We start from the raw sequence: 21,846 nt of genomic DNA, 5'->3' as shown, positions 1-21,846 counted from the left end.
AAGCTCAGCTCGACATCTAGCAGCACAGCCCATTGTTAACGTCGCTCTCGGGGAAGAAACAGCACTGGCTACAGCAGAAAGTCGCAAAGTTGTTGATAGTGCAACCCCTCACATTCGCAGGACGGCACTCAAACGGCGGGTCGCTGATGCTGGTGGTAGTCGCAGCAGTGGTAGAGACGGTGAGCACTGAAGTGCTGCTCTCGGTAGTGAATGTGGTGGTTTCGGCAGTGGTCGTGGCTGCTGACGTGGTCGACGAGTGGCTCGAAGTTTGGGAGATGCTCCAGCTCGAGGTTTCCGTGGTGGCAGTAAGGAGTGTGGTCAAGCTCGAGGGCTTGCATGGTGAGGCCTGGGTGCCAGGCAGCGCGAGGAAGGCGAAGATTGCCGCTGCCGCGATGTGCTTTGCCAGGGCCATCATGTCCGACGAGAAAAAGAATGAAACGAGTGAAATTAAAGACGACAAGCGCCGGCAGATGTTGAGCGTCGTGGGTCTTCTTTTTAAGTCAGAATCCCCCCTGAGGAGTTAACACTAGTGGCGGCTTTAGTATCAATAGTTTCGGCCTTAATCGCAAGCCAAGATGTTTGAAAACCAACAATATGAGCATTGGAGACCGTTGATTAGGTCCTTGGTCCCCGACTGTTACCTTAAATTGCTTTTGGCGCAAAGGTGGCTGCGCCATCAACTGCCGTGCCGTGGTTCAGCTCCAACCAGCACTGCCGCCAGGGGTCATTCCGGACCGTGCCTCGCGTTGGACGGTTAAAAACCATCCCTTTCTGCGTTTCCACAGCTTGAATAGCACAGCCACGATGATCAGCTCTATTCACCTGGTCAAAGAATCGGCCTTGATAACCAACTAAATGTAAAATTTGACCTCGATATCAGAAAAAGAACCCGATGCCATGCCACGGGGAATAGGTACGGTGTACATATCTCGATTCGCTGTCGATGGTGGCCGCTTCACACAAATGAAGTCTTTGCGGCCAAGGGTAGCCGGCATCGGCAGCCCTTCTGGCAGCAAACGCCTCACACATTCCGGGTTGGGGACAGTGTGGCCGTCGCCTGTACGGGACACCCCATCGAGGAACGCAATTTCCAAGAGGCCATCGGAGTCGGTCGTGATGGGGGCTACGCCAAATTCACGGTAGCCCCAATAAAGAATCTGGTTCATCTTCTGGATTTGGTCAGCTTCGCCAAAGCCGCCGTGGCTACTGACTCGATCGCTACTGCATACCACGCAGTCGTTTCTGAAGGCTAGATGGGAGATTCCTCTACAGTTGCAGTTCTCGGATTAGGGGGCCTGGGACTCAATGGTGTTGCCATTGCTGCTCTTCGTAGTGCGAAAGTATATGGAGTCGACATCAACACCTCCAAGTTCAGCCAGGCGAGGGAGCTTGGTGCCATCAACTGTGCGACAAGCTGGGAACACTTTTCGAATGAAAAGTTCGACGTTGTCATCGATTTTGCAGGTGTCCAACAAACCATCGGAGCAGCCATGTCGACGGTCCGGCCAGGAGGTACAACCGTGGTCGTAGGGCTTGCAGCTGAGACCATCCAATTCACGACAACAGACCTTGTTACGAAAAACATTGCGTTGAGGGGATCGACTAGCGCCAGCCTTGAAGAGTTCCGTCAAGTGATTCTGTTACTGGAGTCCGGAGCTTTGCAGCCACAGATCAAGCAAATCCCTTTCGGCGATGTTCCCAATGGTCTCGAAATGCTTGGAAGTGGACAGGTATCTGATCGCTTGTATGTAATTCCCTCGGACGCTGTGGAAATCTAGCTGGCGTTTGCAGATAGCGCATCTAAGGTCATAAAAACATATATATATTTAAAAGACATATGTTGATCGTGATGACGTCTCAAACCTAGGGAACGGCCAATGCTAATCCGTACGCCGTGAGGTCAGGTTGTCAAAAGTGGCCATGACGCCTACTTTGCCTACCTGCAAGAGTACCCTGCTAGTGAAGATTTTAAGACCATTTCCAACGTTCCCTCGTGAATACTCGGTTGAAAAGTGTTGATCGGGAAGCAGTCCCACGCCTTAATGAAATTATCAGTGTGTGCTCCACATGCAATGCTCGGCTGAGATGACTGGAACGCGAAAATTGAAGGTATCCTACTTATGGGAACTCCTAGAAAATACCTCACAAAGATCCATGAAACGGTACTGAGAAGGACCGCATTCCGCCGCTCTGTGCCCCCAATAGACATGGCAACAGCTTCCTTAGGTGTCATTTCACTGGACTCGTAAGCACGACATCTTTGATCTTTTGAAGTCTGCATACATCTGCTGCCTGTGATTACTTATCTTGTAGGGTAATGGTTGTCTGTCGGCGACCGCCAAACGTGGACATGTGGCCTATACCTTCTAACGACTCTGTCGCCCGACTTTTGTGCTCGATGAAAGTAATCAGGTCTGGGCACAGTCGGCTATTACTGAGCTGATCCGGGCTGAGATGCTGAAGGTGTGGATTGGGGTGAAAGAGACGGAGTTCAGCTATGTGAGTAGACCGATTATATGACATACTAAGACAGACGGCCAAGACTGCACTATGTCCCCGGGCAGGATACATACCCTGTCCACGCCAGTAACAGATTGAAGGTATTTATGAGAATAAGGATTGAAGGCGGCAGCAAAAACACAGTTCTATCTATGGTTATAAACGTTCTCTTGGAAGAGCAATCCACGTCGCATCACAAGCCGCATATTGAACACCTGTTTCCCCCTCAATGGTAGTCTCAACGAGGATTTTCCGTCCCGAAATTTCCACCAAGGTAGTCTTCACAAGAACAACTGCTGGTGTCGGCAGCGGCTTTTTGAGTTTTATGTCCATGCGTGCCGTGACGGTGTTGACAGCGGTAAGATCCATCATATCCACGGGCAATGCCCGCTGCAATTTTGCCTCCGCCTGGAGCCGATAATTGATATAGAAGCAGCTTCCCATAGCTTCGTCCATCAAAGCGGCAAGAAGACCGCCGTGCGTCCAACCCTGGAAGCCATTGACACCGGGCTGAAGGCTGAATAGCAGGGTGGTGGAGTCTAAAAGTAGTCGAGAGGCTTTCGGTCTCGGGACGCCAGCGTCTGATTTCGTTTTAGAAGGACGAATGTAGAATCCAAGGCAGGCGGGAACTGCCTCTGCTGTGTTCAGGATCTGTCTGAATAGCTGGTCCTTGGAGATGGACAACCCAGCTGGATCCAGCGCTCCTAATAGTCCAGACCGTTTGGACTATTAGTCCAGACTGCAATCCAAGATCAATAATCAATCCACGACGGGCGTTCGTGGATTGACGACTAGGATGACGCGTCCCTTGAAACGGGCCTTGTTGATCTGGATCGCACCAGTAAATTGATCGGAAATATCCACAACAAAATGGTTGGCACAGCAACAAACATGGGTACCCTGGATTTAGCGTACTTAGCGTCCACACCGGGCGTCTGTATTCCCCTGCCCTGATCTGCAGTCTGGACTAATAGTCCAAACGGTCTGGACTATTAGGAGCGCTGGCTGGATCCGGCGGAGAACGACAAGGTGGGTTGAACGTTACAATGTCGGGAGACCCCAGGAGGGAAGCACACCATGGAACTGCCTCGAAATGGAGTTTTGCAACCTCAAACGTGTCTTGTGAAGTGAATTCTACCACTGCATGCTGGATTAGAAGGTGTCGTGTAAATGGGGGCGGATTAGGGACCTACTGGTCGATTGCGCATTTGGTGAGAATAAAACTGGATTTCGTCGCTGCAACTCAACCCCAACAAGCAGGAACAAAGAGCTTAAGTCTCGCATAGCTACCCCTGGCAAACACTAAGCAGGGATAGCGATGGATGATAACATGGTGGGCTGGTTATCCAACCTCGGCCTTGGCGCAACTACCTGCGAGAAGACACAATCACGCATCGACCACAAAGCATGACAGGCATTGAGATGAGAGCTACATCCTTCTGCATGACCAAACTGTTAGATTTTCCTTAGAGAAAATCTAAAGGACTTACAGGTCTATAGTTCAAGCAATCTCAAGATCATTAACAATGTCAGATAGTGACTACCGCGCATGTGAACGACCTCAAGGAGTCGACCTCGGCATTAAGTGGGTCTCGATGACAACCCCTTGGAAGCCTTGGACCAAGACCCTTCGAATAGTCCCCCAACAAAATTGCGTATGTTTTTTTTAAACTGTGGAGGATTGATGTTGTGCGATGACCGGAATCTCCGGAAGTCTGAAACCCCCTGTCGCCATGATATAAAGACCATGACCCCCAGCCCCTGGTATCCTAAAACTAGATCCAATCTTCACAGCCATCATCATGGAGGACTTCCTAATCGCCTCGCCAGAAACTCTCTGGTCAACAATGAAGTCAGTGTTTAACCTCAAAACACTGGCTCTTGCCTTTCTCCTCGCCAACTTCAAGAGTCTGCACTTTATGTGGTTTGTACGCATCCCCACCGCCGTCTCAATCCATCAGTCCCTAACTCCTACAGGCACGATTCCTCCGCGCCTTCGTCCGCCGTCTCACCGACTCAGCCCCAAACAAGCATCTCTCCCCCCGCTGCCTCTTCCTCCCCGCAATCAGTGCAACCCGCTCTCCCGCCCTGGAATGCGACTACAACCTCCACAAGTCCAACTCGACCTACTTCACCGACATGGACATGTCCCGAGGCAACTTCTGTCTCGTCCTCTTCAGCAAACTCTTCAACCCGATCCCGGGGCCAAACCACTTCACCATGGTTCTCGGCGGAACAACGTGCACGTGGAGGAAGGAGATCAAGCCGTATGCGCCGTACGAGCTATGGACGCGCATCCTCTCGTGGGATGAGAAGTGGCTCTATGTTGTGACACACTTTGTCAAGCCGGGTGTGTTTCACCCGGATGAGTATGTTATGCAGCCGAAGAAGAAGACCAATTCCAAGAAGAACAAGGAGGATGTTGAGTTGCTAAAGGCTGTGTATGCTTCTTCGGTGGCTCGATACGTGTTCAAGAGTAACAGACGAACTATACCACCTGAGCAGGCACTCAGAGACGCTGGTCTGCTGCCCGAGGATGAGGCCGGTTTGGCAGAGGCTGAGAAGACGAGAGCGGGATCACTGGCTATTGGAAGACTCGAGGCAGGGTGGGATGCCGTTCATAGTTGTCTCCAACCGAGGGGGGCTGCGCTAGGCTGGTATAATAGTGCTTACTAAAAGAATTCACCAGGCGGTAATTAAATATAGAGGTTAATAGCTAAGCCGAATGTAGACGGAGAACCCTTGCTACTCGGGAGAGCGGTTGACTTTGATGCGTTGGACTTGCCATTTCCAACCGATTTTCCTGAAGATGGACTTGTGACTCATTGTGTCCCTTCGGGCCATCATCAAAAACACGAGTCTAAAAGCATCCAGACCGGGTCTGGCTCGCTTACGCAACTGGTTTCTGCGGTGCAGAATAATTGGCACACCACACTTCCTCGGGACTGGATCTTTGGCAGAGGCGACTGTGTTAGCATTGGGATATGATGCTATGATGTATTGATATTGTGTTTTTTGATATAGTTGGAGCCTGGCCCTTGATGGGATAACTGAGCCGCTAGATAGTAACAAGTATCCTACTCTTTTAGGACAATAGAGTTGGTAATATCTTGTTGCTATAAGATTCTTGAAGCATTCATAGTTAAAGACTAGAGGAATCGTAACTATTCATAATCCACAGTCAGCCTGTCCTGCGACATGGCCTTGAATTTTTGGGCTGGTGCTCGAGCATGAAACAAGGCATCGATCCGTGCATAGGAAATGTCCTTGGTCTCCGGAATCTCGATCCAGGATAAAACAAAGCCAATGACGCAAAACCCACAAAAGACAAATCCAATCTTCCCGCCCAAGTTGCCTTGGTCGGAGTTGAACATGTAGGGAACACACAGCGAGAAAGCCCAAGTCATGAAAGCGTTTGTAACAAAACCAACACCTAAAGACTTGGCACGCAGTCTCATTGAGGGAATCTCTGCGGCGGCGATAGGATATGCTGTTCCAACACCGAGATTGCTGCAACAAGCTGCCAAAAGGAGAGCAACTCCAATAAACCTGTGTGATACCGTGTTAAGTTGGTACCGAGAAGAGATGATGGCGGTACCTACCTCAGAGCCACCCGGCTTTGGGACCAGCACCCGGCTATGCCCATCCCCAGGAAGATCAATCCAGCCATAACAAAGCTGGCAAGAATCGACAAGCGGCGGCCTATCCTGCTCATCACGACCCAGGATATGAGCGTACAGGCCATGCTGCAACCAACACCAACCTGATTTAGAGTCAGGGACATTGTTGGGCTCATTCCAGCCATGATGAAGAAGTATGTCGAGTTTGAAACAAGAGATACGCCGATGAATTGTTGAAGCGAGTTGAGAAGACAAACAATGCGTGTACGCCTCCAGTTGGTGCCCTGAAAACATTCTCTCATCGAGGTCTCTTCCGCATCAGCCCCCATCTCGTGTTCGATGGTGGACTGGATGACGAGAATCTGCTCCTCAGATGACCCTAGAAGTTTCAACGATTTCTTGGCCTGGGAGATCTTGTCTTTCGTGACGAGGTAAACGGGGCTTTCTGGGACAATGAAGGCCACGAGCATGGCATATCCGGAAAACGCCCACTGAGATGCGAAGGGAACTCTAAACGCGGCCGGGGTCATGTCGCTGACGCGTGAGAAGACGACGGAAATAGCAATCATTTGACCCACAGTCTATAGTTGTCAGCTTCTATTCCAAAGAACAGACATGTGCGACTCACAATAATAAATGGGTAGAAGCCAAGCAAGATAGTTCGAAGACGTGGAGGGGCAATCTCTGACACGTAGGTTTGGCAGGTTGACATGGAGATGCCCATGGAAACACCAATGATGAACTTCCCGACCAGAAGAAGACCGCGTCTCTGGTCTACCGAGGTTAATTCAGAAGAGACATAGGTAATTGCAGCACCTATATGGACGGTATTAGTTGATATCCTGAAATATTAGAAACGAACTGACCAAGAGCCGAGATTGCACCGCCTACGAAGAACATAGGCTTTCTTCCAAACCTGTCCTGCATGAACCCATTGGTTGCAGCACCAAGCATGATTCCAGCAGCATTAAATGCTTGCCAGAGACCCTGCCACAGCGCTGGCAGGATATAGGCATCGTGGAATATCGATCCGTAGTAGACACTAAAACATCAGCCTCGGTAAATGGATGATGGCAGGGTAACTAACGAGAACATGGGTAGTGCAGTGATGGCTCCTTGCACGAGCACATCGTATCCAAATAAGAATGAGCCACAGTTTGCGAGGAATGCAAAGACAATGACCCGTGGATTCTCCCGGATCAACTGCCAAAGGCCCTTGTCACCGTTGGCCGACTCGATGGCCTGAACAACGGCTTCCCTGTGAGAGGTGTCGGCTTTGATGTCGACATCTTGCTGGCTGATTGATCTGTCAAGAGTGGTCATATTGGATCGTTGTAGAGCCGAGGGCATAGAAAGTTAAACGGAGGCTCACTGGACTGTCCATGGCTGCCAATTTAAGGAGTTGAGGTGGCCACGAGAACCCCGCCTGTCACACCAGGCTTTTCGTGTCTCGGTCCTAATTACAACGAGTTTATGGGGCCCCACGGGGTAGACGGGGTAGACGAATATGAGTTCGCCCCGTGCTCCTGATCTTCAGGCCGCCTTGTCATGCTCTGCCTTGCTTGTCGTATGGCAAATTACCCAATAGTAAGGAGGGCATAGTGGGGGAGCCCGGCGCCCGTTCCGCGCCGCGTAAAAATTAAGCTCGTGAGGCCCAGGTGGAGCCGAGTCCCGATAGAGTCGAGACTGTATCGGTGAGCAGCATGTCTCAAGCCCCTCCTCTGCCAGAATGCATTTGTGAGCCATTGCTCATACAAGATGAGCATAGAACATGGTGTATTGGGTCTAGCTATTCTCTCTATTAGTGGTGTACGAGAAGGTCACCGTGCCTGGGTCGAAAGGGAATTAACAGAGAGGGGCCTGGATACAGGGTTGTATAAATTTACTGGGTAAAACACTTAAGAAGGCTGGTTTGAGCTTCAATAAGGCTACCTATAGAGGACATTTCGCAGTCTTCTGGCTCAGTTATCCCATCAAGGGCCGAGCTTCAACTATATCAAAAAACACAATGAGGACATGTCGCACTTCGGGTAAAGACATAACGAGTCTCCTCCACATCCCGAAGGCTAAGGGTGATAGTGCCTTTCGAGGCCGGGTTAGCACATATGTTTGGGTGCGGCCGCGGGTCTTGACAAATTTTTTCTTGTGACGAGGGTGTGCCAGCCGTGGAAAAACTGGTCGTACTGGATTTACAGTCTTGTTAGTAGGCGAAGGCGGCGTGGAGTCCAAGCGAGAAGGTCAGGTCTGGTGATATATAAATTAGAGGGTTGATATAACTAAGTATTGTTAACAGCTAAGATCACAAAGTATTTTGTTAAAGATATAACGAGTATATACACACACATTGAAGTATATCACGACGTATTAATTTCACGATAGAATTATGATGACTGAAGCTAGTTTCTTGTCATGTTACTTGAAAACCTCTCCTTTATGTACAATAACAGTCGCCCTCGAAACCTCTCCTTTATGTACAATAACAGTCGCCCTCGATGCTTGCTCCAGCAGTGTGTCCTTCACAAACCCCTCAATCCCAAGTCTCAGCATGCGATCAAGATTCTCAATAGTCTTCTGAGAAAACCATGCGATATGACTAGTGATGGTTAGGTTAGGTACCGGCTCTTCGCCGTTTGCAACATCTGGAATCAGAGGCGTGGTTTCAATACCACCAGGCTCCGTCTCGAGCACATCTGTCGCAGCTCCAAAGATGGTGCCTTGTTTCAACGCTGTTGCCAGGGCACTTTCGCAGACGATTCCCCCTCTTGAAATGTTCAGAAGTAGCGACTCTGGCTTCATCATCTTAAATTCCGGGGCAGAAATAAGGCCCAGCGTCCCTAGTTCTCTTGGGCAACAAACGGTAATAGTCGTGGCCGCTTTAAGGAGATGCTCAAAATGAACCCTCCCATCGCGGACGTTGCTTTCACCCTTGCGCTCTGCAATCAGGATTTCCCCAAACCCCACGCCTCTGGCCAAGCTCTCGACCTTGCGACCGAGTGACCCGTATCCGATAATGCCCAGGACTTCTTGCTGACAGCTCAGAGGCGCCCCCTGTTTCCACCGGGGTGTCAAGGAGCCTTCTTTTACCCAGTAACTTTCCGGTGCGGTGACGGCATTGTGGACTTCAACAATCTTTCTTCGAGCAGCAAAGTAGAGTGCCAAAAAATGCTCTCCAACCGCATCCACATTGTTCTGCGGGCAGTTGACGACGGTGATGCCTCTCTCCGCAAACGCTTGCCTGTCTAACCAATCGAACCCCGTTGCAGTGAGGGCGACGCACTGTAACTGAGGAGCGTGCTCAAGATGCTCCGGAGTGATGGGTGCGAAGCCCCCGAGAATGACAATTGTCGCGTCTTTGATACGCTCTGGTATTTCATGAGGCTGGGTGCTTTGGTAACGGCAGTATGTGTGAGGGAAGGCGAACTTTGGAAGCGGTGCATTTGCTGCTTCGAGGAAGACGATGTGATGCGGTATTTCTGTTGCGGTTGCAGGGTGAGACATGACGGATAGAATGGGCAGATCTAGATGACTACTCGAGTCTGTATGTGTCGTTTGAGGGTTGTTGAGTTGCTGAGAATGCCTCACTTCTAAATACTGCCTCGCGGGGCATCTCTTCAATCCTTCAGATTTTCTCCCGCTTGCATTGCGCCCGTTAGACACCCACAAGCAAATATTGATCTCGCTGGGTCATTACCTAATGATTTCTGTAACGGCAGTTTTTCCCGAGCCAGGAAAAGAGCTAACGGCGCCGCTTCGCGGTATCTATCCGCCATGCATCCCAAAATCTACATGATCCTGGAGCGGGGATACGGGGATGGGCAGCAGGAAGGTTTTGGGTAATGGAATGCCTGGTGAGAGGGGAGTCCTAGTAGATAAGAATTCTTGCAACAATTACGATCAGCCCTTCAAGAGGTCAAGGGTTGCACATGGGGCAGAGACGCTGCTTTCGAGATTCATTATACGATGGGATCTTGCACGCATTGAACCCCATTATCTTCTCGTCTATTCCATGCACAGTTATTTTAATCCTAACCAACCAGTTGGTCGCCCACCAGGAGCGGCCCTGGCCAATACAACGGCCATTGTCATGTCCCGAGTGACGGGGGCCCATGTCTTATCCAATCCTTGCCTCTCAACCGGCTTGGGAGTGATTGTGTCCACGGTAAAAGAGAATTGTGCTTCTCCCTCTCCTGTCTTTGGGAGTTCTTTGACTGAAATCTTATCCGATGGGACAGAAGAGGCATCAATTGTCATGTCCAGCTCTGGTGGCCCAGTCATGGGAGAAGGAATGGTGACTGTGCCTTGCAAAGCCACACCAAGTGAAGTTCCGTCATCCTTCGGGGTGACTTCGAATTTCTCGACAATCAATTGAGGGCGGGGCAAATTGACCTGGCGCTTCGTGTTCGACAAGGGAACAACATCAGACTCTAGAGCAGGAGTATGAGGTGGAGGGATGCGATGGTGCGTTTTTGCTTCGTACGCATTCGCCCACTGGAGTAGCTTGACATCATCATACGCTCGACCAGCAATTGTCAAGTTTACCGGGACCCTCTTGTCGCTCATCAGTCCCATCGGCACTGAGACCGAAGGGATTCCCAAGTGACGCATGGCCCTATTACCGTTGCTGTAATAAGTGCCATTCCTCCACGCCAGGTCTGAGCCTTCGAAGCTCGAGTCCGCGTTGGCTGGCCCGACGTCCCCAGCTGCAGGGAATGCAACGCAGTCGCAGCCAAGGCCCTTAAGCCAATCCTCGAGAAGGACTTTACGCATACCTTCTAGGGCCTTGACAGCTTCTTCGATGCCGTCTACTCCGAAAAAGGTTGTGTTGCGGAGGTAATCTGCTAGCTCGTGATATTGAATGGCATTGGCAGTTTCGAAATGTCGCAACTCAGGTTCCGTGCGAAGCGAGTCGGGATAAATATTGAAAGGGTCGACGGCGAAGAGGTCGGGGAGGGTAGAGTCGTTGAAGTCCTTTAAGAAATCATTCCAGGCATGCGCAATTAAGGCTCCTCTCTCCATCGCATTCCAGTCTTTCGGGCGTCTCGGGCACCCCTCTGGCAATAGATCATCATTCTCGTATGCCGTCATCGGGGGGAAATCAGGAACCAAGACAATTTCGGCACCGAGTGCTTCGAGATCTTGCCGTGCTTGGTTCCATAGCTCGACAACAGCTGGGCTTGTTTCCACTTGTCTTGTCTTGCACCCTCCGGTGCCGGGCCGCCGATGAACATCTCGGGGACCGCGATTCGCAGACCAGACAAGGACTTGAAGGAGGAAATCTTTTTGAACGAGCCTTTTGGCTTGTCCTGCCAGGACTCCTGGATGTCGACAAACTTTTGCTCTCGCCAAAAACTCGCCCTTCTCTATCGGGTCCTTGACAGCGACGACGTCCAAGAGAGCCAAAAGATCCTTTATGGATCGCGTGTGTGGAACGGGCACGTCACACGTCGGATACAAGGGCCAATTACCCCGAACCGAGAGGAAACTTCTCGAGGGAGTATAAGCGACCAAGCCATTGTTCGAGGCGGGTGAGCGCCCAGACGACACCGTCTCGGCGCCAAGTCCAAAGGCGGCGAACGATGCAGCAGTAGAGGCGGCAGACCCATTGGAAGACCCCGACGCAAAGGCTGCAGCGAGATAGTCGGGATTGTATGGGTTTTCGGCACGACCATAGATGCCCCGCTGCATGCCACCGCAAGCGACAGCCGGCATATTTGTGCGACCGACAAGGACAGCGCCTGCGTCGCGGATTGTCTTGACTATGAAAGCATCTTCATTGGCAACAAGGTCTTTGAACGCAGGCGACCCTGCCGCAGCAGTCATTCCCTTGGCCTTGAAGCTGTCCTTGATAGTGAAGGGGATGCCCCTCTAGGGGCCGCACAGGCTCTCCAGACGCACGATGATCATCGGATCTCGCTGCCTCTTCGAAAATGTTCTTGTTCAGGACAGGGATAGCGTTGAGGGCGATGTTTCTGCAATCATACGTGCTGATGCGGCGGAGGTAACGGGCGGTCAGATCAACGCTGGTCAATGACCCTGAGGACAATGCATTCTGCAAGTCTTCAAGGGAAGCTTCGACAAGGTTGAGTGTAGCCATGTTGGACTGGATAAGGATTTATGCAAATAATGCAGCAGTGCCTGGTCAGATAATGTTACTGGACGTCGGGGATATTGCAAATCCGGGGGCGTGCCTTAAATGTACTAGCAACCGAGACAAGGATTCTCGCGAGACTCCGAACGCTAGCGAATTTCCGCCCTCGTTATGATTGGCCCACTGGGATCACACCAGAAAAGACTTTCCCTTTTTCTCTAAGCGAGGATGATAAGCTGTGACTTGCTGTAACTGGCGAGTTGCATGAGAATAAACATGCCTGATTAGAGTCGGTAGAACCAACCACTGGGATGCTTGAATTGACATTCCAGGTCTTAAAAATGTCTGTGAATTATGGACTCGGTCTTATCTATCTTCCAAGCTCTATCACGGTCCATGGTAGCGTAGCCTCGGATTGAGTCTACCGCAGTAGGACGTGAGAAAGAGTCAAGATGGAGAGTCTGAGATCCTCCGAGTCTCTCTTAGAGGTGCTGTGAGGTTCGATGATCCTTTTACTCCACTCCGGGATGTCCAAGTGTTGACAAATGAGGAGCTATCGACTTCGTCGGAAGAGCAGGGTAGTTCCGGTCGATGGAACCCTGTGCTGAACGAAGCCTCATGTGAGAGATATGGATCCAATCCCTGGTACCAGTTCCTCATTGTAATCAAGGGCAAGGCATCAAGTCGACGGTCCACTGGTTTGTTGTTGCTGGAAAACTGAGGGGGTAATGCTTCTCGTCAATTTGTGTACAGGGTAGGTAGGTATGGACATACGGTTTAGTCATTTGGACAACTTGGGATAGTAGAAAAGACCCTGAAAGAAGAATGAAAAGTTCCATCTATACGGGGAGTCGACCTTCATGTATAAGAGACTGGAGGTATTTTCCGAATGAGAGCATGAGCAGTTGCATTCGTGAGTGCCTCGACTAGCTTAATTCGCCTCTACTCTGTAACCCAAGGGCATTGAGACCTGTTGACGTCATTAGTGGCGTCCTTAGTTTAGCCACATCCTTACACAGCCACAGCAACCTCAAGAGGTGCGGGCAGCGACACTTAGACCTAGGGAGGAAAACAAGCCTCATTATACCCACGCAAAACCACGTACTTTTCAGACCCTGCGATTGCAATCCTCCACATTCTCACACAACAAGTACAATGCCATTCAAGAAACTGACGCACATATGTTGTAGTTTGGCAATGAATTTTTTAGGCTTTTGGGCCTGGCGATTTCTGCAAAAATGCACTCAATGGTTTGATCTGTATTTGGGGGCAAGGATTCAAAGCTGGACTAAATGGTACACATAAAATAATTGCGTTACTACTTGATCGAGATGCTGTCTGCTACTGACCAATTATTGCAACCTAGTAGTTGTCCCCGTCATCTAGATTGTGTCTGGGCAATGCCCCCATATCACCGAATAGTTATTCTGGATTGTTCCCGGCCCCCTAAGTGAAGAATCGGAACTTGGGAGACTTCTCTCCATCAGGAAGCTCCGAAGTATCGACATCCTGAGCCCGAAGATTCACGCCTTGCACCTTGTTCCTCCTGCGGTTTTCCATCTTCATCCATCCACCCAGAATCACAATCCCAGTCATGGCAATGACGTTGCAGCAGCAGGTGAGGATCAGAGTAGGGATATACTTGGGCGCGTACTCAGTGCGGAATGTAGCAGCCGACATGATTCCTGCAAAGTTGCCCAGGCCGACAAGCAGACCAGTCGTTGCGGCTCGGCTGCTCTCATTCAGGTTGTTGTTGTTGTGCCAAGACTGAATGAGACAAGAAGGAATGTAGGAGCCAGAGGCCATGAGGAAGCAGGCAAAGTAAGCCACAGCTCGGTGGTTCAAGACGTCGATAGTGATGAGGATGATCATGCCAACCAGTGATGTGGCCAATGCCCCGAAGACGTGGAACGTTCGCTCGTGGAAGTAATCGGAAGACTTGGCGACGACGAGAAGCACGACGAACCCAACAGCGTTGGGTGCAACCGTGTACAAGTTGGTCTTGATGACTGAGTATCCCAGTCGCTGAACGATCTGTGGCAGGAAGTTGGATGTAGTCGCGAAGGCGACGGGATACGTGAAGTTGATGATGCACCACAGACCAAACTTCCAGTCCTTCCACGTGGAGAAACACTCCTTCCAGGAAAAATTAGTCTCAACCGCATTCGAGCCATCACGAAGGGTTCGGGCGCGAGCTGCAGCCTTCTCCCGGTCGTTCAAGAACCACGCCGTGGCTGGGGAAGCAGGCAGCCAGAAGAAGGAGATAGCACCGACGATGACGGTCAAAACGCCTTCGATAAGCATCAGCCACTGCCAGCCCTGGAGTTTGGTTCCCTCGATCTGGAAGACACCGTAGGAGATGGCACCACTAAAGGCAGCCGCCAGCAGGGCACTGCCGAAGAAGATGGCGATCCGGAAACCCAGCTCAGAACGACGGTAGAACAAGGTGAAGTAGAAGACGACACCGGCAAAGAAACCAGCCTCGCATGCACCGAGAATCAGACGCAGGACAAGAATACCGGCAAAGTTCTTGCAAGCAATCTGCACGGTGGCAATGCCGCCCCAACCGACCATCAACGTAGGCAGAACCCACTTTGCAGAGAACTTCTTCGTGAGCAGGTTGAGTGGGAGATCCAGGGTGCCAAAGGGGATGTAGAAGAGCAGGATGAGAAGGCTGTACTCATTGCCCTTGAAATTGAGGTCCTCTTCCAATCCGTCTGTCTTTGCGTTGCCCAGGTTGGAGCGGTCGACGGCGTTGAAGAAGTACATGAGAGAGAGGAATGGCAAGAGGAACATGTCCAGTTTCTTGACTACGGATTTCCAGTCAGTGATTTGGGGAACAGGCAACATGGAATGACTTCATCAAATCTTACCGTATGAACGCTCAGCTTCCGGGTCTATGACAACGCTGTTGCTGGGATCTGCAGCATTGACAGAAGACGACTCAAGGTCGTTGAAGTCGTCATTCTTGAAATCGACGTTCGTCTTCTCCATTGCCGTGTTTTGAACGCCCGTCATTGCGAATTAAGAAACCGTAAGGGCGTAAATAGATACTCAAACCACAAGGCTGGTTGTGATGAACGAGACCTATTCTGAAGAGTCTTTCGACGTTATATACGCATGTTATTCGGCCTGTGATGGTTGGTTGCACTTCCGGCATGGGTTCCGATTAGCGGCGAGGACTCAATCCTAGTCTGCTGGTAAGTAACACCGAGCCAGTCTCAAGAGGTACGTCACATCAAACACCTCGTCAATGCTTATCACACGAGTCATCATCGGCCATCTCATTGGCTTAGCCCGTCAACGGAAAGTCTTAGCGAACCTCGCCTAGCTCTTCCTGGGCATAGAAACCCACATCCGTATCCAACAAAACCCCGCAGTTATCGTTCCGCTTATCATCAGGTAATTGGCGAGTGTGGAGCGAGGAATCTTAATACTGCAAGGCATCCCGATATCGTAATCTTCCCCAGAATCTTTGCTGGGGAAAGGGAAATCAGCATGCGGCGGACGCGGAAACCCAAGACAGGGCCTCGAATTCGCTCCTTCGGGGGCTGTTTGACATGCAGAACCCGCAAGGTCAAGTGTGATGAGACCCATCCAATCTGTCGCCAATGCCAGCGATCACGGCTCGTCTGCGGCGGCTATGAAGCCAAGATCCGGTTTGTGCACTTTTCGCCTGACGGGACTGGGCCTCAAGGTGATGTCAAGCAGAATGACGACGGACACAGTCGTCGTATACTCTTTACCGGTATGTATGGATTAGGTCCATCTATTCATTTGGGACCACCACCATGCTAACATATCCTTCAAGAGTCACAGCGGGCGGCCATGTCTAGGCACATGCAAGAGGTGATCGATGAGGATGAAATCGATCAAGTTCTGAGTGCCCTCGACTCCGGCTGCGAGAGCCAGATATGTGAACTGCCACCGGACGGCCCATTCTTGGTCTTTTCGGCCAATGATGGTGAACCGACTTCTGAAGTAGCAGCTGAACCCATTCATGTGCACCCGGATCATACGGTGGTACTACACGAACCACTTTCCTCTCACGGCCTGCAGGAGATCGTCAACGTAGACATTCCCAGCGCACCCAACCCTTGCTCATGGCCTGAGACTGCTCTCCTCGAAACGGGGAACATTTCGGCGCTGGATGATATTCTCCTTGGTGTTGATAACTCGGACGACCTCGGCGTGGACTTGTCGTCCTTTTCCATGATACCTAGGGCGTCGCCCATCCCTATTGCTCGAACAGCAAGTCCCTCTCCTTGGGACTTGCACGTCAACTATGATTTCACGCTCTCCCTTGATACATCTGTTTCGTCCCATGCACACTTCCTTCTTGAACATTACAAGTCCCAGATGGGAAAGCTCTTCTCTCCCCTTCGCGTTCGCAAATCTCCTTGGTCTATCCTACACTTTCCACGCGCCCTCTCCGCTCTATCAGAGCTGAGCATATTCAAAAGGACCAAGCACGCCCACACGTCGCTCTTCTATGCAGTGTTGGCTGTCAGTGCCTTCAATTTGGGACAACATCCACCGCCAACAAAAAGACAGTACAACATACTGGCGCAACGTTGGAGAGGGCTTTCGTCGTGGAGCAAGAAAGGAACTGGAATGGGCCTGCGAGACGGAGCTGGCAGGTGAGAAGAGTTCAAAGTACAAAGATATTCTCATGGCCATCTTGACAATGGTCACCATTTCTGTAAGTCCTCTTATGCCCTGGCCTTCTTCTCACATCAAGCTCAAATGAAATAGGTCGTCACTGGTCAACAAGAGGAAGCCCGTTCATATCTGCTCAACGCCGAACTATTCATCAGCCTTCGGGGAGCACCAAAGGTGAACAAATCGAGGAAGGTCAAGCTACTTCACTCCATCTACTTGTTCCTCCGAGTCATTGAGGAGAGCACCTACATGTACCCTCCCGAGAAGCAGCCCCTCGCAAGCCTATCGCGCGCTCCAGAGAGTATGCTGTTCCCATCGTTGCGAACACATAGTCTGTGCTTGGGGAGAGATCTTGATGAGTCGTGCGGCATGGCCTTCGAGTTTGGGCTCTTCGGAGGACTTGAGGACCAGGAAAATCCCGCCTTTTTCAAGGAAATCTATGGTTTCCCTCAAGACCTTCTGTCCTTCATCTCGCGTGCCACGTTCCTGGCGAATGAAATCTCGATGCACAGAAGACGATTCTCCGAGCTCTCCATGACTACGGAGCTTGAGAACCGATGCGCAGTGCTGGAGGGTGAAATCTGCTCATGGAACAACTACAACGATGGCACTGAAGGAGACTCAGACGATCCAATCGCCGCCTTTGCCAACCGAGCCATCATGTCCCATCTCATCACGGCCTTCCACTGCGCAGTCTTGATCTTCTTCTATCGACGCGTCCGCCAGCTACACCCCTTCCTCCTACAACCATTTGTGGAAAAGACAATCGCAAATCTTGAGGCGTTTGAACAAGAGCAGCGCAACTTTTCGCTGGTCAACTGTGGTATCGTCTGGCCAGGTTTCATCGCCGGGGCGGAAGCTGTCGATCCTGATCTACAGGCTCGCTTCTACAAGCGCCTGCAAGATTGTTCAAGGTCGAGCGGGATGCAAAATTTTGGCTTTGCCGCCGAGTTTTTACGAGATTTCTGGGCGCTTCGCAGACAAAAGGGGAATGAGAACATGACCTGGATGGACATGGTCAGAGACAGACAGTTGGCATTGGTTCTCACATGATACGGGGTTTTGCCTTGAATGGATATGTTGAGTTGGTGGTTATGAATGCCAAAATGATGCACTCGTTCCTCCTCGTTCGATATGCATAAATGTTCTCTCAGCTAATGTCAAACTCGGTACGCGAAATCTACCTCTCATTCATTTGCGGAATGCTCCATTACTCAAAGCATCCTCAACCTCAAAGTCGGGCTGAAACTCGCAGTACAAACTCTCTGCACTCGAAGTCATCTTGAACGTGTAGGCAGCGACATCGTCGTCGATAATTCGCTTAGGAATGCCGTTTGCGGCAGCAGCTTCCGCAAGCAATTGGATCTGGCAGCTCTTCTCCATCAACGTGAATAGGTAGGCTGCCTCGTCAACCGTTTGGCCAACTGTCAAGAGACCATGGTTTGTGAGTGTCATGACTTTGCCCTCTGGCCCGAGTGCATCAGCGAGTCTCTTTCCTTCGTCTTCGTCAAAGACGACACCCCCAAAATCCTCGTAGACTGCCTGTGCCTTGCCGTAGAAGACGCACGCATCTTGATTGATCATCTCGAGCGGCCTGCCGAAAGTTGACCAAGCCTTTCCATAAACCGTATGCGCATGGCAGGCAGCGTTGACATCAGGCCTCGCCTTGTGTAGAGCGCTGTGAATAAGAAAGCCTGCCGCATTGGAGGGTCGGCTCATGTTGCCCCCAACGGCTTTTCCATCGTAGTCGACAAGGACCATGTCGGAGGCCAGCATCAATGGCCATGGACGGCTGAGTGGGTTGGTCCAGAAAGTGTGAGGGTTCTCGGGATCTCGAACAGATATGTGGCCAGCCATGCCCTCGGCGAAACCCTTGCGAGCGAAGATGCGAAAGGCAGAGGCCATGTGCTCAAGGATATGGGTTCGCTCTTCGTGGTAGGAGGGAAACTTGGGAATGCCCGCCAGGGTCATGCCCTGAGAAAGGGCTTCGAGAGCCGTCTTGTCCTCTTTGGCATGGGGAACCCAACGCTTCTTCTCTGACGATAGGCGATCGGTTGTTGGAGATTCGATATCGGTGTTCGAATGTGGAGCCATGATTGCGAAGGAGTTTGATATGAGTATGGCGAGAGGGCTTAGAGAGACTTTGGTGGATGATGGGAAGCAAAGAAGGAGGTGATAATCAGATGTCGGATGTTAAACACCGGCACGTTGGTACATCAATAGATAAGAAATAGCACCATGAAAGTATTTAATGCCTGAGAGATACTTGTTATGCACGCTTTGTCGCCCCCGAAGCTCAATGCGGAGAGTAATCCCGAACTGTTTGGCTTGGTGGGCCTGCCTTGTCTTCCATGGCAAGTTAGGCCGAAGCCATCTCGGGGTTACTCCCCCACGGCAACATTTTGTATGGATCACTCCTTTCGTCCAATAATAATACCTGCCCTGAGCTGTATCCCAACACCCTGACCGTCTCCCCTTGTGAAAGTTACCGCGACCTTGTTCACAGCATCCACTATCAGCTCGCTCGCCTTCTTCCTCTCGGTATCCGTCCATGCAGCAAAAACCATCGCACCCATCCCCTTCATCAAGATGTTCGCCACAACCTCGGCTGTTTCTGCGCCGAAGTGGACCTCGACCTCACTGGACTGAATGTCCCGGAACCCGGCTTGGGTTAGCAAGCCAACTGTATGTTCTGTTTTCAGCCATTCAGGCGACACTGGGACCTGGAAGGGCGGGTCCTCGGGCTTGATCTGCATCTGCACATGGCGGATAACGTCGACATTTCGGGGTGCTGTCCAGGTGGTGACTACGGCAACCCCGCCGGGCTGCAACGTGCGCCAGATCTCCTTGGCTCCTTTGGCTGGGTCGGCGAAGAACATCAAGCCCATGTTGGTAAACGAGTGGCTGAAGGTGCCGTCAGGGAAGGCTAGCTCCTCTCCCATCATTGTCGCGGTGTGGGCTTTGGTGCCAGAAGGAATCCTCTCTGCCGTGATGCGAACCATGTTCTCGGCGCCATCGACAGCATGAATTTCTGGCTGAACAGTCGAGGCGTCTCTAGACTGGAGAAGTATGTCAATAACGATGCCGGTGCCGCAGGCATTGTCGAGGATTATCGATTTGTCATCTATTGGCTTGACGTTCTCGGCGAGGCCGATGCAATGCTCTGCCAGCTCACGTGTGCAGCCGCCTGTGCGAGCTTCGTAAACTGCGGCGTCCGTATTGAAGTGTTCAATGATGGGGTTTGGGGTGGACATTCTGTCTGTTCTGTATGATGGAGAGACGGTCGATTTAAGAAACTTGACAGGAAAACTATTGCGCTCCTTGTTATAGTTGAAGCCCAGCCCTTAATGGGATAACTGAGCCAGAAGACAGTTGACAGGAAAAAAGGAGCAGGCTGAGGGGATATTTGAGCCGTGCTTTGGGATTCTCGTCTCCGCCAAATGATTACGAGCGTCGGATCCTTTAATCTGACATGCATAAGCGGCATAGAAGAGAACATATACTCGTAAGCTGACATATACCCATCAGTGATTAGTGATTAGTAGTGCCGTTCGGATCTGGGGTAGCGTCGCACCTTGGATCATTATCGAAAGCATGTGTTGACCGTCCACAACGTCACCCTTCGATCCGCCGACCAAAGAGAGACTCGCCGAGCACGGTAAGTATATTAACACGCGATCGGCAAAAAGGACATGGTCTACTGGGGATTCAGTTACGGAACCTTACTCGGATACACATATATCGCTTTTTCCTGAGCCCTCTCACCGCGTCATTATAGATGGCGTGGTTAACCAAATTCAGTGCTACGAGGACCTCATTCTTAAAGACGACTTCATCGATCTTCTGGCTCAGTTAACCCATCAAGGGCCGGGCTTCAACTATAAAAAAGAACACATTGTCAACACATCATAGCATCATAACCCAATGCTAACATAGTTGCCTTTTTTTTAACCTTTTGCTGCCCGCAGTAGAAGAGTCATCCCTAGCCGCATTATCATGAAAGATTAAACCTCTCATGGGGTATATAATTGCCTGCTCTAACCTCCGTACGAGAAGACGACTTCATTGATATATAAAACGTTCTCGACGGATTCTTTAACAAGCACATCAAGTCGGCCAATAGGTGCGCTCCATCGGGCCTTGCTAGTTCTGAGGAATAACTACAGCGCAAGGCCGTCACCTTCTAGCAAGGACTTGACGAAGAACCGCTCCCTGTCTCTATCAATGCTACTACCTACGGGACTCTTGGCTACATTACGCTGTGGAGCGCAGTCTTCGAGCACATATACGAACAAGCTACGTGGTTCGACTTCACGACTCGACTCAAAGAACTAATATGTGGCAATGCGATAAGCGCATCCCTCGATTACGGCATCGAAGGCTACTCCCAGCAGACCGACGACGCCATCGATGTTGTGAGAAATAATGACAGCGAGTCGTGTTCGAAGCACTGGCCAATCTCGAGAACGGGATTGCTCGACATTCATGCCCCGTTGTATAATCCATCTTCGTTCGCCTTCTCCGAGAGCCAAGCATACTATGCCAAGCAACAATGGCAGATCCCGCGAACGCAGAACTTCAAGCCAGGGAGCTGTGCGGTGACGACCTACCCGTTGTTGATCTTGTCGACAACGTACGATCCAATTTGTCTGCTGAAGTTCGCAAAGAAAGCGGAGGGTGTTCATGTTGGCTCTTGACTCGTTGAAGTTATGGGATATGGTCACTGTTTTATTGTTGTGGCATTCGCATGCCTGGCTTAGCACTGCGTGAATTTCTCCGTACTGGAACATTGCCACCCGGAGGCTTAACTTGTGAAGGGCTCTTTCCAAATATGCTTAATAACTCGCGGCGGTGGAACTGGTTTATGCTGAATTATGTAAGAGTCGGTGCATGAAATGAATTGACGACGGCAAGATATTATCCTTTATGGGGATAATTCCTGAAACGGAATAGTAACTAGAGAGATTGTGTAGCTGT

The 21,846-nt window shown here is 50.9% G+C and overlaps 10 protein-coding genes across 10 annotated transcripts; 3 read left to right on the top strand and 7 right to left on the bottom strand.

Annotated features, from left to right (window-relative positions):
- Positions 1 to 16: 16 nt before the first annotated feature.
- MRS44_016109 (uncharacterized protein) lies at positions 17 to 415 on the bottom strand (the record flags this gene model as incomplete). The annotated part of the gene is made up of 1 exon (XM_046277809.2): positions 17 to 415. The coding sequence occupies one exon, from the start codon at positions 413 to 415 to the stop codon at positions 17 to 19; it is 399 nt and encodes a 132-aa protein (XP_046125248.1).
- Positions 416 to 1,253: 838 nt separating this feature from the next.
- Positions 1,254 to 1,778, top strand: MRS44_016108 (uncharacterized protein; the record flags this gene model as incomplete). Its single annotated transcript, XM_046281697.2, has 1 exon — positions 1,254 to 1,778. One exon carries the CDS (start codon positions 1,254 to 1,256, stop codon positions 1,776 to 1,778), a length of 525 nt encoding a protein of 174 aa, XP_046125249.2.
- Positions 1,779 to 4,301: 2,523 nt separating this feature from the next.
- Positions 4,302 to 5,175, top strand: MRS44_016107 (uncharacterized protein; the record flags this gene model as incomplete). The annotated part of the gene is made up of 2 exons (XM_046271711.2): positions 4,302 to 4,427; positions 4,477 to 5,175. 2 exons carry the CDS (start codon positions 4,302 to 4,304, stop codon positions 5,173 to 5,175), a joined length of 825 nt encoding a protein of 274 aa, XP_046125251.2.
- A 488-nt stretch (positions 5,176 to 5,663) lies between these two features.
- MRS44_016106 (uncharacterized protein) lies at positions 5,664 to 7,442 on the bottom strand (the record flags this gene model as incomplete). Its single annotated transcript, XM_046282829.2, has 5 exons — positions 5,664 to 6,048; positions 6,102 to 6,700; positions 6,748 to 6,935; positions 6,986 to 7,161; positions 7,207 to 7,442. 5 exons carry the CDS (start codon positions 7,440 to 7,442, stop codon positions 5,664 to 5,666), a joined length of 1,584 nt encoding a protein of 527 aa, XP_046125252.2.
- Positions 7,443 to 8,531: 1,089 nt separating this feature from the next.
- MRS44_016105 (uncharacterized protein) lies at positions 8,532 to 9,617 on the bottom strand (the record flags this gene model as incomplete). Its single annotated transcript, XM_046271702.2, has 1 exon — positions 8,532 to 9,617. One exon carries the CDS (start codon positions 9,615 to 9,617, stop codon positions 8,532 to 8,534), a length of 1,086 nt encoding a protein of 361 aa, XP_046125253.2.
- A 412-nt stretch (positions 9,618 to 10,029) lies between these two features.
- Positions 10,030 to 12,213, bottom strand: MRS44_016104 (uncharacterized protein; the record flags this gene model as incomplete). The annotated part of the gene is made up of 3 exons (XM_065617896.1): positions 10,030 to 10,118; positions 10,169 to 11,948; positions 11,998 to 12,213. 3 exons carry the CDS (start codon positions 12,211 to 12,213, stop codon positions 10,030 to 10,032), a joined length of 2,085 nt encoding a protein of 694 aa, XP_065473968.1.
- Positions 12,214 to 13,653: 1,440 nt separating this feature from the next.
- Positions 13,654 to 15,225, bottom strand: MRS44_016103 (uncharacterized protein; the record flags this gene model as incomplete). The annotated part of the gene is made up of 2 exons (XM_046273168.2): positions 13,654 to 15,017; positions 15,081 to 15,225. 2 exons carry the CDS (start codon positions 15,223 to 15,225, stop codon positions 13,654 to 13,656), a joined length of 1,509 nt encoding a protein of 502 aa, XP_046125255.2.
- A 480-nt stretch (positions 15,226 to 15,705) lies between these two features.
- On the top strand, positions 15,706 to 17,922 carry MRS44_016102 (uncharacterized protein; the record flags this gene model as incomplete). The annotated part of the gene is made up of 4 exons (XM_065617895.1): positions 15,706 to 15,955; positions 16,019 to 16,706; positions 16,762 to 16,909; positions 16,963 to 17,922. The coding sequence occupies 4 exons, from the start codon at positions 15,706 to 15,708 to the stop codon at positions 17,920 to 17,922; spliced, it is 2,046 nt and encodes a 681-aa protein (XP_065473967.1).
- Positions 17,923 to 18,060: 138 nt separating this feature from the next.
- On the bottom strand, positions 18,061 to 18,963 carry MRS44_016101 (uncharacterized protein; the record flags this gene model as incomplete). The annotated part of the gene is made up of 1 exon (XM_065617894.1): positions 18,061 to 18,963. One exon carries the CDS (start codon positions 18,961 to 18,963, stop codon positions 18,061 to 18,063), a length of 903 nt encoding a protein of 300 aa, XP_065473966.1.
- A 317-nt stretch (positions 18,964 to 19,280) lies between these two features.
- Positions 19,281 to 20,123, bottom strand: MRS44_016100 (uncharacterized protein; the record flags this gene model as incomplete). The annotated part of the gene is made up of 1 exon (XM_046282831.2): positions 19,281 to 20,123. One exon carries the CDS (start codon positions 20,121 to 20,123, stop codon positions 19,281 to 19,283), a length of 843 nt encoding a protein of 280 aa, XP_046125258.2.
- Between the last annotated feature and the right edge of the window lie 1,723 nt (positions 20,124 to 21,846).

This window comes from Fusarium solani (assembly GCF_023522795.1).
Source record: "Fusarium solani strain SB1 chromosome Unknown bctg00000012, whole genome shotgun sequence".
NCBI lineage: Eukaryota > Fungi > Ascomycota > Sordariomycetes > Hypocreales > Nectriaceae > Fusarium > Fusarium solani.
This window is presented reverse-complemented; position numbering and strand designations above follow the sequence as displayed.